This window comes from Prionailurus bengalensis, chromosome B2 (assembly GCF_016509475.1).
Source record: "Prionailurus bengalensis isolate Pbe53 chromosome B2, Fcat_Pben_1.1_paternal_pri, whole genome shotgun sequence".
In the NCBI taxonomy this organism is placed as follows: domain Eukaryota; kingdom Metazoa; phylum Chordata; class Mammalia; order Carnivora; family Felidae; genus Prionailurus; species Prionailurus bengalensis.
Window position 1 is genome coordinate 109,378,613 of NC_057349.1, and position 14,642 is coordinate 109,393,254.

General features: G+C 39.4%; 1 protein-coding gene across 1 annotated transcript; it reads left to right on the forward strand.

The window, feature by feature from the left end:
- Window positions 1-1,197: 1,197 nt before the first annotated feature.
- Window positions 1,198-14,390, forward strand: GJA1 (gap junction protein alpha 1). The gene is made up of 2 exons (XM_043592223.1): window positions 1,198-1,433; window positions 11,462-14,390. The coding sequence occupies exon 2, from the start codon at window positions 11,478-11,480 to the stop codon at window positions 12,624-12,626; it is 1,149 nt and encodes a 382-aa protein (XP_043448158.1). The 5' UTR covers window positions 1,198-1,433; window positions 11,462-11,477; the 3' UTR covers window positions 12,627-14,390.
- Window positions 14,391-14,642: the final 252 nt, after the last annotated feature.

A 14,642-nucleotide genomic window follows, 5' to 3' on the forward strand; every position in this document is an offset into this window, starting at 1 on the left:
CTTGGTATTTGTATTACTGAGAAAACAGTAAGGAATATCAAGGCTGGATGAGTTTGCTTTGTTTCCAGAAAATAATGGCCAAGAGATTTCCCTGCCCAACTTCAGGAGCATCACTGAAGCCTGTTTATGGGGAATTGTCCTACCGCAGCCCTCTGGTATGGCATCTGGGGAGTCCTCAAAAGAGCTACCCACTCTAAGAATGAGGCAACATGACTCAGGTTATTATAAACATTAATGCAGAGCGCCAAAGAGGGAAGGCCATGGAAGTGGAGGAAAATCACATAAAAATTCTATGCACATACACAAAAATTATATGCACAGCTTTACTGTCATTGGGCAGAAAACTCTACAGTGCGTTTAGGAGAGGGAGATGGTCATCAGGAGGGTCAATAATTTGGGGACCCACTTAATGCCAACTTATCATATGAATACTTCATTAAAAAAAATCCTGACATCTCACTACAGAAGATATTGATTTTTTAATGTGTTGCCATGAATGGGACTGAGATACTATAAATTTTCAGTTCCTCAAAGATCTGATACAGGTCAGATACCACAATTTCAAAATTAAAATATTTTATATATAATACAGTTATAAATATAGTTTTTGCTACACTGAAGGAAAGAGTAAAAAATTCAAAGCAGTTGGGGGAGGGGGGTTGGAAGGTAGATTTAGGATGAGCATACCACCATGTATATTCATTTTTGCAATGTCTGTCTCCCATCCCACCATTTCCTTTGTTAATTGTCCCCACTTAAGAGGAAAGGAATTAGATCATCAAATAACTCACACCCACCTTTAACTTCACACACCTTGGCCAATATGAAACAAGTCTGCACTGGCTATACTCTGTTCCACCATTTTTATTTACTGCAACACAAAATATGCAATATATATAATTTTAGAAAAGACTGTAATATTATAAAATAGAGAACTTTTTATTATCCCTGGACTTTTGGTGAAACAAGCACTAACTAAAACCAGTAATTGCTATCTATAAAGACTAACTACAAGTAGTGACATTCACGCCTCTAATGCTCTTCCATTTTTCTCGTCAGCAAATTTAAACTACAACTTGATCTCAACCTGGCTATTCCTCAGTGCCTTTTCTCCCCAACCCTTCCACGTTCACCGGCCTCCCCTCCACTCTCCTCCCCGCCTTTCCTCTGCCCCTCCCCTTCTTCAGCCCCTCCTCCTCGTTGAGTCAGTGGCTTGAAACTTTTAAAAGCTCTGTGCTCCAATTAGAAAAAAGCTTTTACGAGGTATCAGCACTTTTCTTTCATTAGGGGGAAGGAGTGAAGAAAGTACCAAGCAGCAGCAGACTTTTAAACTTTAAATAGACAGGTCTGAGTGCCTGAACTTGCTTTTTCATTTTACTTCATCCTCCAAGGAGTTCAATCACTTGGCGTGCCTACTTCTTTTAAGAGAAAGAGTAAGTTAAAAAAATACTTTACCTGTTCGTTTCTTTTTCTAAGTAAAAGTTTTCTAAAGTTTGAAAATGTATTAAATGGAGCTTTGATATGGTACTGTAAATGGAATGGTGAACTTGAAAATGTGTCTGTAGTTTTAAATTTAAAACTGAGCGTTCAGTATTTATTTTCATGACTGTTGAAAAGTTCCTAACAATGCAACAGGTAAAATAAGATTCAAACTTTTCCAATTGGAATGAAGCACTAGTTTACTGGATATTTGGTTCTTCATTTTAGAGTATAATTTTTCTTTTTTCTGGAGTCGATAATAGTCTAGGTGCTTTGTAACTTGGGGGGGGGGGGTTGGCCTGGGTTGGGGATTTGACTGACAACATCACAAAAATCAAAGTGCAAATTTGCTTAGCGTGCTTGCTATAGAATTCTACACTATGTGCTTTTTCATATGTAAATCTTGATTGATGTTCTATAGCCCTGCAAAGCAAACTTCTTAACAAAGTGCTTTGTTAAGACCTTGCGGTTACTTGACTTCCACGTGGTCCCTTCCTAGAATTTTCCTCAGTAAACAAAAAGATATAAAAATCAGAGTTGTAATATTGAGGTTTTTAAAACAAATAGTTACTTTATGTTAGCAACCACTTTGGAAAGATTTGAGACCCTAGGAGAAGCACCTTTTTTACTCGACCACGTTGGCAATTCAGCAGATGAAATCCCTTGAATGGGTGGTTACTCACAAAGCATTTGAAGGGAAGAAACTTTTAGAAAAAAGTGAATGCCAGGGTGCATTTTCAAAACCGTCTCCTAACACTGAAACTCTTAGAAAGAATATGAAATAAAATAAAATTTCTTAAACATCGCCTTAAGGGAGCTAGCCGCCCTCTCCCCCCTCCCCCCCCCCGACTCATGCCCCTCTTACGTCCGTCCGAACCTGTAACAGACTTAAGAGCTCTGGAGCGACTTTGGGTTGGAGCAGCTTGGGTGCTGCCAGTAGGCAGTGATTATGTTGATTTGTTATTTTAAAGGGTTCAGTTCCTTAAATGCTCTATTGGTAACACATTCTGTTATCCAGAAATGCAACCATGCATTTTGGTGCTTGCTAAGGATTTTGTTCACACTTCACAGGCCAAAGTAATTAGTTTAAATTCTTAGTGCGACCCTACAGTTTGAAGTATTTGCACCGGCGAATGCTGAAAAGCAAATAAAAATGAAAGCTTCTGCGGAGGCCAGGGGCGGGGTGGGGGGGGGGGGTGGCGCGGGGCGCCTCTGCCATCTTAGCATCTGTCGGGCTCGCTCCGGGCTCCTGCGCTGCCCGAGCTCCGGGGTTTGGAGAGGTTTGCTAAGACATTTCCCTGAAATCCTTACCGGCCAAACCGAGCGCAGGTCCTCGTTCCGCCACTGAAAAGGAAGGGGAGGGGGAGCAGAGCGGGGGCAGATGGACTGCGTGCCAAATGGTAAAAGAAGAGCAAACGATTAATTCAATTAAACGTGTCAATCCAATTTCCCTTCCCTCTCCCCCCCTCCCCTTTTTTTCTGAGTCCTACTGTGTAAACGTTGGTAAAGCAGTCTGAGTACCTCGGGAATTACCGTGCTCATATTGCACTTGTAACTCTTGCAAGTTCTCGAAACTTCCCAAGAATGGGAAGGGGGGGCGCGGGGGGAGGATAATGAAATGAGGAAAGAGCTAATGACGTGTCCAGAGGCGAATCAGTACAGGATTCGGAAACTCAAACCTTGAGTTCCGAGCAGCGATTGCCCATAAATCCACTTAGGCATCCAAATGTTTACTGAGCGTTTCTGATAAAGTTTATCATAATCTCCCCTTGACCAGCCTCACACTCACCCTCACCCTGGGGCAAGTGTGTATCTCTCTTTACAAGTGCTAAGTGGGGGTGGGAAGAGGAGACCTATAAATTGTTGGTAAAATAGATTTGGTTTTATTTGGAAATGAGTTTAATTTCTTTTGCTTCACGAACCAAGTTAGTAGTAAAAACATGCTTAATCTCCCCCCCCCCCCGGAAAATTGGGCACACTTGATCACCAAGTGCCCCGTTGCAATTTGAAGAATAGATATTTCTTAAGGAAGCCTGATTTTTACTTTCTGTACGAAGATTGTTGAAAATAAAAGCCTGTATTAATGCAGAAGTCTCATTAATTCCATTTCACATAATGAAATAAACTGGTTAGAAAATAACTCGGAAGTGTAATTTTTCTAGGTAGGCCGAATTGACTGGAAATTATACCAGTAACAGGAGTACATTCTGTCCTGGCAATGTATGTGATGCTTTGTACTTCCCAAAGTCAGGGGTATAGCTGTCACCTGTCCTTTGCGTGGAAAATGCAGTGGTACTGCTGTGCTCCTACTTTCTTCACATTTTAAACAGGTTCCACATTTTTCTAATGCCTTTTAGAATTTATCACCACAGCTGCCCCATCCACTGGATTTCTCAGCCTTTCCCGTGTGATTCCTTCATTGCTGACTCCGGGAAACAAGGTTCCAAAGATACTCTCTAGCAAGCATCTTTAACGGGTGCGTTTTCAGATATTGAAAGTTGTTTTCTTACTTAGATGTTTCCAATTCCTGCATAGAGAAGGATGGAAACTCATGATACAGTGCATTCCTTCCTTTCTTTTATAATATCCAGAGGTGTAGCTTGGTATGAAGTCTCAGAGCCTTTTATATATGATACCCGAGGGAAGAGAATGATAGGAAAGTCACCAGTGATTAATACCTTGTACTCCACCTTTCCTGTTCTGACTTCCCTCCAAGATTCTAGGTTGTTTGAATAGATTGTTGGAGCTTATCCACAGATACCAGTTCAGCTCTGAAGGGAAAAGTAGTTATCTAGTGTTTATGATTAAGGTCAATATTCAATATAGGTAAGTCCAGTTTAAAAAAAATCCCCAGAGTTTTTTTCCTTCATGGGAGGTTAATTGTGTGAATTCTGTGGTGGTGGTTGTGTGGGGTTTTGTTTTGTTTTGTTTTGTTTTTTGGATCCTTGTGATAACTACCTAAATTTTTCACTTTGCCTGTCTAAATTCACCATTTATGTATGTACATATTATTTTTTGCCAAAATGAAAACACAAACCATGGTGAGATATGTATATCAATGGCTTTAGCCTTAAAATTTTCCATAATGTCCATATTCGAATTTCCCTAGCTTTCTAAGTAATTTCTAGAAAATACAGATTTTATGGAATGTTTAAAATTCAGAGTAATATAGAAATGGAATGGGGGTTTTTTGTTTTTTGTTTTTTTAAAGCAACTTCTGTGAGCTAGATACATTCTATAGAATATGGCTCTTTTAATTATTTGAGGAAGATGCCTTCAAATAGAAACAAAGACAGGAGATGTTCTTCATGATTTTTTTCTTTTTTTCCCTAACAGCTGATAAAGGGTAAATTCTTCCTTCTAGATCTGTAGGGAATTGCTAAAATAGCAATATTGTAATCATTACAAGAGCATCTTAAAAACTAATTGATTACCATTAGGAAAATGTTAATCATTTCCTAGCTGCTATTTTGCTAAAAAAAATACTCCAAGATAAAATAAATGAGCTATATCTATATCTAAAGATCTTTTAAAGAATACTAGCTAAACTTTATTAGCTCTTACTATGAGCTTTCAAGTGCAAGAGTTATCTTATTCAGTGCTTACTGAAGAAAACAGACTGTTCTTAATCAATACACTTGTGAGTACCCTAATGGTGTATTTATGTGATGACAAAATAACCAGGCTATTCAATAAAAATAGTCAATTTGGAGGTAAGTGGAGGAGAACACCAAGAACTTATAGAAGTTGTGTTTTGTTTTGTCTGTCACCTCACAGTAGAAGAACATGGCTTTCAGCTTGCAGCTTCTGACTTGGTTAAGGTTTTTCTTCTGGCATCCCTAAAGTGACCATGAGGCACTCCTGTTAGTGGGGGAGTTGAGTGGTAGCCATTGAACTGGGGGGGGGGGGGGCGGGAGAGGGTATCTCTATGTGATAGGTATCATACTATCTTTGGAGTCCCTCAACCCCTATCTCATCTCATTGTTCTATGGAGGCTGATGTAGGTTGACTATGTGGTGAAGAGGGAACCAAGGAAAGAAAGTCTTGTAGCCCCTGTCCCCCCAAAACTACACAGTTCTCTGCTCACATGAAAGCTGAGGAAATATAATGGTATGCTTCTTTTTAAATAGAATAGGTATTTAAATGGAATAGGTTTGATACACTACAGAGTTAGGCTAATCCTGCAGATAGGAGGAAGCAAAGGTTGTGTATTATTTAATGAACTGGGAATATTTACCATGGTACTGGATTCAAATCATTGAATGCCTGCATAGACTCAGGCTACTTAGAGGTGTTATGTGAACCAGGGTTAATATCAGCTGCTGCTCTTCCCCTTCAGAGCCCCAGCCCTACCTCAAGATTTGTCATTCTTAAAGTAAAAACAAGTTTAAACAGGCAAGACACTATGGTGTTATTTATTCTCGGCACTGTGGTGTTATTTATTCTCACCACATAGTGTACAGAGTGAGAATACAGCAGAAGGGGGATGACAACACAAGTTTGTTGTTTAATATCTTAACCTGTAACAACATAATAGACTGAATAAACATCTCTGATACCTGACGCAGTTCTGCAAGAATCCCAAATTACTGTGCTGTGTAATAAATTCAAGAAGCTCTTTGTTAAGGAACATTTTTACTTACATCAGTCCTTACTGCTTGCTCAGGAGTCATTTGAAGCATATTGTTTCAACAGACAGTTTTCTGTTTTAACAATTATCACTTGAAAATTTAATGTCTGCATATGAGATGCTGACAGTACTTTTTTTTTTAAATACTATGAAACTAATGTAAAGAAAAAATTAGTTTGAAACTTCAGAAGTTTGGGATATATGTAAGAGAATCCCAAAGAGGTAGTAAACAACAAGACTGGTGAATGGAACCTGGTGCCTTTTTGGGTACTGTGGAGACCACAGTGAACAAACCCCCTTGTGGAGCTTGCATTCTGATTGAAGAAAGCAGACGGTAATAAGTCCTTGTCCTGGAGAGAGACAAACAACAGACAGGTAAATACATATAAAACCTGTCAAGTAGAGCTAAAGACCATTAAAGAAACAAAAACAGGACAAAGGGAAATAGGAAGTGACAGGACTGGAGGGCTGGCTGATGAAGTGAGACCAGAACTGAGACCTACAGATGTGACAAGGTGAACCGCGTAGACAGCAGAGCTGATCAAGGCAGATCAACTTGTTAGTTTTTCTTTCAAGATTGGCTGGCTGTTGGAGGAGAATAGTTTGGCAAGCAGGGTGACTAGGCTAGTGACCTGAAACCTGAGGAGGTGATGATGGCTGAGATCAGGCTAAGTGGTGGGGAGACTCCATCAGTCTGGGTTTTGGGGGAAGATAAAGCCTATAGTATTTGCTGACAGTATGAATGTGAGTTATGTTAATTATGTGTGGATATGAATATTACCAAAGAACATCTGGCTGTTGTGACTGTAGAGGAATGGTCGCAACTGAGCTCAGTCAAGGACGTTTACTGCAAGGGACAGGGGTTCTTACAAAAGTTTAAAACCTCAGGAGCGTTTACATTTTAGCTTGAGTGGCTTAAAATTTTTTGGTCTTAGTATATTAAACACACACACTGCATTACCCTTTCCCCCAGATAAATCTATGAAATGATTTTTATCAGGCACTTCGATAGTCATTTTCTTACACATTTTTAGCCCGTGTGATTTTATTTTTCCTTTAAGTGCTTACTTTCAATCACTGAAAGGTGATCGATATCAAGTCTCACTTTAGTTCTTAATCCTATTTAACTTTACTTAAGTCCTTACTCTAAACTCATTACAGCCGTCACTTGTGAAATTCTCTAAAATCAAAATGAAAATATTTTCTAATTTTCCTAACAATTACTAGGGCATTAATGACATGGAGTGACTTGACTACAGCTTTGGCATGGTGATTTGTTTTTAAGGGCCTGGCAAAAGGGACACTCAAAAGTAATTTAAAATTGAAGCTTTCTTTTCATTTTGAATCAAGTGTTTGGATCTTTATGCTCTTGGGGAGCATCTGATGGAAGTAGAGTGACGCAGGGTGGTTCAGTGAAGGGGGAGCTCAGTTCCCAGATGCCCAGAGAGCCTCTGCTCCTCATCCTGGACCACCCCTTTGGCCTTTTTAGATTTTCTTTTCCTTTCTGCTCTTCTAACATTTCTCCAATCCTAAATATTTTGAATAAGCAGCAAAAATGTCAAGGAACCATTGTTTGCCTCCTGGCCTGAAACTTCAGAATCACCTGGTGCATTTGTTTTAAAAAAGAAAATAAACACCGAAAAAACCCAACCAAAAACCAAAACCAAAAACTAATTTCCCTGCACTCCCCTTCTGCCCCTCACCCCCCAATCAGATTAAGTCAGGCTGGTGAGTGCCAGGAATGTATATTTTCAACAAATGTTACCAAATGATTGTGGTTCAGGAACCACTGCAGAGGGTCCAGGGGGTCCTTGGAGAGGTCATGCTTGGATGCCCAGGGCTTTTGGCCTCTAGTCTAGAGGGCCATAAAGAGCAACGGGAAAAAATGTGACCTGACCTGACATGGTACACAGAAGACAAGGATGATCCAGCTGCTGTCAAGCATTTGCTTCTAATGAAAATTTTGCATTAACTCCTTAACCTAGACCTTATTCTACATATAAAGTCCCAGCTTGGGAACCTAGAGGTGAAGGCATGAATATACATGAAGTACACTCAGCTCCTGTGTTTTTCTCCTATATCACATAAGGAATATACCTGTCTTATGATGGTAAATATGAATGAGGTATACAGTCTGTAAATCAATGCCAGGGATTCAGTAAACATAATTATGCCCATTCTTTATTTAAAAAATATTAATTTTTTAACTAAGATTTGGAAAAATGAAAATACTAATGGGGTAGAGGTTCAACTAGTTGATAGAACTTTTGACTCAAAACAAAGTGAACAACTACCGGAAAAAGTAACTATTTTTGTTACCTCTCCTTGAAAATCACAAGCTTATAAGCCATCGCATTAAACATTACCTGATGGTCTCTGTGAGAGTGGTAATGACAGGATACAGGATACTGGGTGTCCAATTGGATAATTCATCTTATTCAGATGAAAGAGTAAACTCATTAATGCAAATGACAACTGCGTGGGTGCTTAAAGAAAAGACAACTTTGCAATTAAGTTGCTGGTGTATTAATAAAGAACTATTACCTAGTGAACTGCCCAGTGACCCAATTCACATACTGTTGCACTATGGGGTTGTTTTTGGGAATCTCAGAATTACATGAAAGTTGAATTTTATTTTCCATAATATGTACTGGAACTTAGTACTTAATTTCCACAAGCATCTACATAATCATATTTTACTTTGAATAATGATGAAGCACTGACCAAAATGACAACTTTTCAGTGTGCCTGGTAATATCTAAACATGTTAAGTTTGTCTTGAGCTCCATCATTGGGTGAGTATGATGAGATGTTTGCAGACAGTTTATCATTTTATAGTTGATTGTTTTTGTGGTCCCCTTTTCCCCCGGCAATTGGAGTATTGAGCAAAAGCAGATGACACTGGCAAAATATTGTAATTCTCTGCAAACAGAATTAAGGCCAATTTACACATCATCACATAGAAACTATCTACTGATATAGCTCCAAAAATTCTGTTTTGTTTGTTTGACCCTCATGGACTGTACTTCTTCATTCCCAGTGTACTATTTTCTGCTAAATTGTAGGGTTTTTTTCTATGTTCTCTCACCATTAAACTGTCCATCAAAGCTAAATTACTCCTATCACTTTGAGCCTCCCCTGGACTCTAACTCTTTTTGTAACCTTATAAGTCTTTGTTTTTTTGTTTTTTGTTTTCCTTTTGTTCTTTTTTGACTGCTCTTTCCATACATCAGTTTCACTGTCTAACGTGTCACTTCAGAATCTAAAATGGCCCTTCCCAAAAGTGGAAGGGAAGCCCCCTTTTTAATGACCCTTGGAAAAGCATTACTTCTGTGATCTGCCTACCCACTTCCCCGTCTTCCTTCAGCATTCTTTGGGTTGCCATCAAAGATACCCATCGACTGCTGATTTAGATAGCTGGCACATAGTTTCATTTTACGGATCTGCCATCTCTTCTCTGTTCCATCTGGGAAATCCCAAGCCAGATTTCCATTTCATTTCTTCACTTCCCTTGGAGGGATAGGCATTAAATGGCACTGTAATGTTGCATGGTGGGGAAGACGACTCCCTTGGATTTCATTAACTTCCTACAAGGAGAAAGTGGCTCATAGTTCAATTCCAGATGAGAAGCTTTTATTTATTTTTTTTTTTCAATGTTTATTTATTTTTGGGACAGAGAGAGACAGAGCATGAACGGGGGAGGGGCAGAGAGAGAGGGAGACACAGAATCGGAAACAGGCCCCAGGCTCCGAGCCATCAGCCCAGAGCCTGACGCGGGGCTCGAACTCACGGACCGCGAGATCGTGACCTGGCTGAAGTCGGCCGCTTAACCGACTGCGCCACCCAGGCGCCCCAATGAGAAGCTTTTATATTCAGATAATGAACATATTTCTATTTCTAAGAAGCCTATATAATCCTACTTTCAGTTACACTGTTTAAAATTTATTATGAAGCTCCTGGAAAGACTTTGCTTAGCTTGTTTTTGATTATTAAATAATCTTTGAGCACTTCTTACTTTTGTAACTCTCCAATTACTACTCTGGTGAAAATTAGACTGTATTCTCTATGCCTGCCACGTGTAATGTTACTCATTTCTTCCCAGCTTTCAGCCCTTGCAGTCTTAACTGTATGAAAGCATGAGAACATTTCTAGCCTTAATCCAGCTTTATTATAATTTTAAAACTAGTGTGGTGCCCTAGAAATCCTTGGCCTTGGGATCATAAGTCGTCTTGTGGCTCTAGTAATAGTTAAATATTTCCTATACCCCTAAGAGCTCAACTTTCATCAGTTAAATGAAGGAGCTATTGACAGTTAGAGGTATCAATCGAATTATATAAATAACTTTTGGGATCCATGTTGAGATCTCTACAGAGTTGGATCTATTTCTCATCCCCAGCAATGGGGAAGTGCTAGGCTTAAGATACCTAGCTATTGATAGGAAGTTAAATCTAGTATATCGGCTGAGGGCCCAAAGCCTGGTAAGTGAACTTGAAAGTCTACAGCAATCAAAAGATGAAAACCAATCATTTTTGCTAGAGATAACACTTTAAAGTGGTCTAATAGGAGTGAGACAAATTGAACTTTTACTTGAAATGTAATGTGCATTTATTTACTCTTTGCTTTTTTGAAAGAAGTGCCCTGCATATAATGACAGTGTGTCAAAATGGTGTATTTTAGTACACTATACTTTTCTCTGGGAAGAAGACAGACTTTTGGACCACATAAATCACTGCTTAAGAAGAAACAGAAGTATAAATGACCGTAATATAGAATATACACAAATTACACTTGAAATAGCAAGGTGAAACATTTCAGAGTAGTTAGGAATAAAATGCTGTATAATAGCATTAAGGTTTGGGAATAGCTTGTGTATAAATGTGTTCATGGGTGTTCTTACTTCAGTTCTTAAATACCCATACTTTTCGAATACCATCCATCAGCATTTTGCTAAGGCATGCATCCAGATACAAGCCTATCTGGCGAAAACTATTGTCACTTACCAGATGGATAAAATAAGCAGAGGCACTTAGCATAGACAGTTTCTCAAGTCACATGGTAGGGCAGTGGTTGAGCAAGTAACATCTTTGCCAGTTAAGATTGCAGTTTACCAGGCACATCGGCTCTGTTGCTTCTAAGACTTACCTTACTTCAAGAAAATTGTGAGACATCTTTGCAGGCGGAAAATGGGACAGGAAGAGTTTGCACTTTTTTGGCGGGGCAGGGGCGGGAGGGGTGTGCTAGAAAGATATGAGAACTTTAATAATATGTTGACTATTGACTGAAAACAGTTATACATTTTAACTAATAATTTGCAGTCTATGATCATTTAGTTGTCTTTCTGCTTCTTTTCAGGTGGTGCTCTGGCAACATGGGTGACTGGAGTGCCTTAGGCAAACTCCTTGACAAAGTTCAAGCCTATTCCACCGCTGGAGGGAAAGTGTGGCTGTCTGTCCTTTTCATTTTCCGAATCCTGCTACTGGGGACAGCGGTTGAGTCGGCCTGGGGTGATGAGCAGTCTGCCTTTCGTTGTAACACTCAGCAACCTGGTTGTGAAAATGTCTGCTATGACAAATCCTTCCCAATCTCTCACGTACGCTTCTGGGTCCTCCAGATCATATTTGTGTCTGTCCCCACACTGTTGTACCTAGCTCACGTGTTCTACGTGATGCGCAAGGAAGAGAAACTGAACAAGAAAGAGGAAGAACTCAAAGTTGCCCAAACGGATGGTGTCAATGTGGAGATGCACTTGAAGCAGATTGAAATCAAGAAATTCAAGTATGGTATTGAAGAGCACGGCAAGGTGAAAATGCGAGGGGGCCTGCTGCGAACCTACATCATCAGCATCCTCTTCAAGTCTGTCTTTGAGGTGGCCTTCTTGCTGATCCAGTGGTACATCTATGGATTCAGCCTGAGTGCCGTTTACACCTGCAAAAGAGATCCCTGCCCTCATCAAGTAGACTGCTTCCTCTCTCGTCCCACAGAGAAAACCATCTTCATCATCTTCATGCTGGTAGTGTCCTTGGTGTCTCTTGCCTTGAACATCATCGAACTCTTCTATGTCTTCTTCAAGGGTGTTAAGGATCGTGTGAAGGGGAAGAGCGATCCTTACCATGCTACCACTGGCCCACTGAGCCCCTCAAAAGAATGTGGATCTCCAAAATATGCCTACTTCAATGGCTGCTCCTCACCAACTGCTCCACTCTCACCCATGTCTCCTCCTGGGTACAAGCTGGTCACCGGAGACAGAAACAATTCTTCCTGCCGCAATTACAACAAACAAGCAAGTGAGCAAAACTGGGCTAATTACAGTGCAGAACAAAATCGAATGGGGCAGGCAGGAAGCACCATCTCCAACTCCCATGCACAGCCTTTTGATTTCCCTGATGACAACCAGAATTCCAAAAAACTAGCTACTGGGCACGAACTGCAACCACTAGCCATTGTGGACCAGCGACCTTCCAGCAGAGCCAGCAGCCGTGCCAGCAGCCGACCTCGGCCTGATGACCTGGAGATCTAGATCCAGGCTTGAGAGCATCGAGATTCTGCTCACTTGTGGAGAAGAGAAAAGGTGCTGTCGAAAGTGCACCTTAGGTGTTCATTTTGTTCCATTGCAGGTGGTACTCAACAGCCTTCCTCATGAGGCTTAGAAAACAAAGACATTAGAATACCTAGGTTCATTGGGGGTATTTGGGATAGGTGGGTGGAGAGGGAGGGGATAAGGGAGGTACATGTTGGTATTTAATGTAGTTGATTCAAAGAACTGTAGTTCTAAATATAAGTTGCATTAGGTGATACATAGCTAAGGGCTTTTTCTCCCCCCACACACCCCTAAGAATAGTTCTGTGTATGTGAAAGAGTGGGTGATATTTTTGGATAAGTACTTTTTTTATTCTACCATGAAACTGAAATAACTTTGACCAGGAAAAAAAAAAAAAATGCTTCCTGGACATCTTGTTTCTTTTTATCAAGAAAAAGTTGGAGGATTGTCCTTATGTCCCTGCTAAAACATTCCATTGTTAAAATTTGCACTTTGAAGGTAAGCTTTCTAGGCCTGACCCTCCAGGTGTCAGTGGGCTTGAGATACTATATTTGTTATTCTTGGTATCAGTTAAAAGTCCAGACAAGGCCCACAGAAAGAGACTTTCCATTGCATTTTCAAATCTCGGCCAGTCATATGGACATTATTTCTTTTACATCTAGTTGTGACATGTAACTGCCATCACTGTTTCATCATTCCTCAGCTACTATTCACATTCATTTAGTGGTTTCTATAAACATTTTGAAAACAGTTGGGATGTCACTTAACATTTTTTGAATTAGAGTCAGGGAAGCAAGCCATGCTCAATATTTAACAATCACTTATATGTGTAAGTGTGTGGAAGAGTGTGTTTTATTCGTCATATATTGGTACAAGCAGATGCAGTATAAACTCACAAATACAGATTTGAAAATAATGCATACACAGTGTTCAAATTTGAGCCTTTCTCATGGATTTTGTGGTGTGGGCCAATATGGTGTTTACATTCTATAATTCCTGCTGTGCAAGTAAAGCACACTTTTTTTCCCCCCTAAGTGGTTTTTTTTTTCCCCATGTATCCTATTATGGATACTGGTATTGTTAATTATGATTTTTTTCCTTTTTCTCTTTTTTTTAGAATATAGCAGTAATGCTATTGCTGAAATGAATGATTTTCTTTTTCTGAAGTGTAATCATGAATGCTTGAATGATAGAATTTTAGTACTGTAAACAGGCTTTAGTAAGTAATGTGAGACACTTAGAAGAAATGCTTAGAGTGGGCTTTTAAGTGTGCCTAAATGAATTTCGCAGTAACTGGTATCCTTGGTTTTGTCCTACTTAATACACATTAGTTCAGAACTTGTATTCTGTTATGAGTTTGACAGTCTTTTGGAGTGACCAGCAACTTTGATGTTTGCACTAAGACTTTATTTGGAATGCAAGAGAGGTTGACAAGAGGTTTCAGTAGTACACATGTAACTAATTTATTTGAAATCTACCCTAAAGAAATCTACCAGTTTCTTCAAATGTCTTCTTAAAACTCATCAGAGATGATTCATGAAAATGCAGAGCATCATACTTTTCTTCTTGCGTGTCAGCTACATAAACAGTTTTGTACAATGAAAAATACTAATTGGTTTGACATCCCATGTTAAACTACTGTTACGTTCAGCTTCGTTGCATGTAATGTAGACCTTGTCCATCAGATCATGTGTTCTGGAGAGTGTTCCTTATTCAATAAAGTTTTAATTTAGTATAAGGAGAGCAATCTATATCCTGTGTGATTTTTAAAACTTTTATTGCATCTATTCACAATTATCAAAGGCATTTCCATTAGTTTTGATGATTTAGGCAAATAAGATTCACAAGCTTCAGGAGTCTTTAAAAACAACATCATTAGCTAGGTTCAGTGCAACATTGATAACAGTTTTGGGTATTCAACTAAGAGAAGATAAAGTACATAAGTGTTGGATTTGGAATATAAGGTTAGTGATATGTGTGATAAAGCTTAAAATA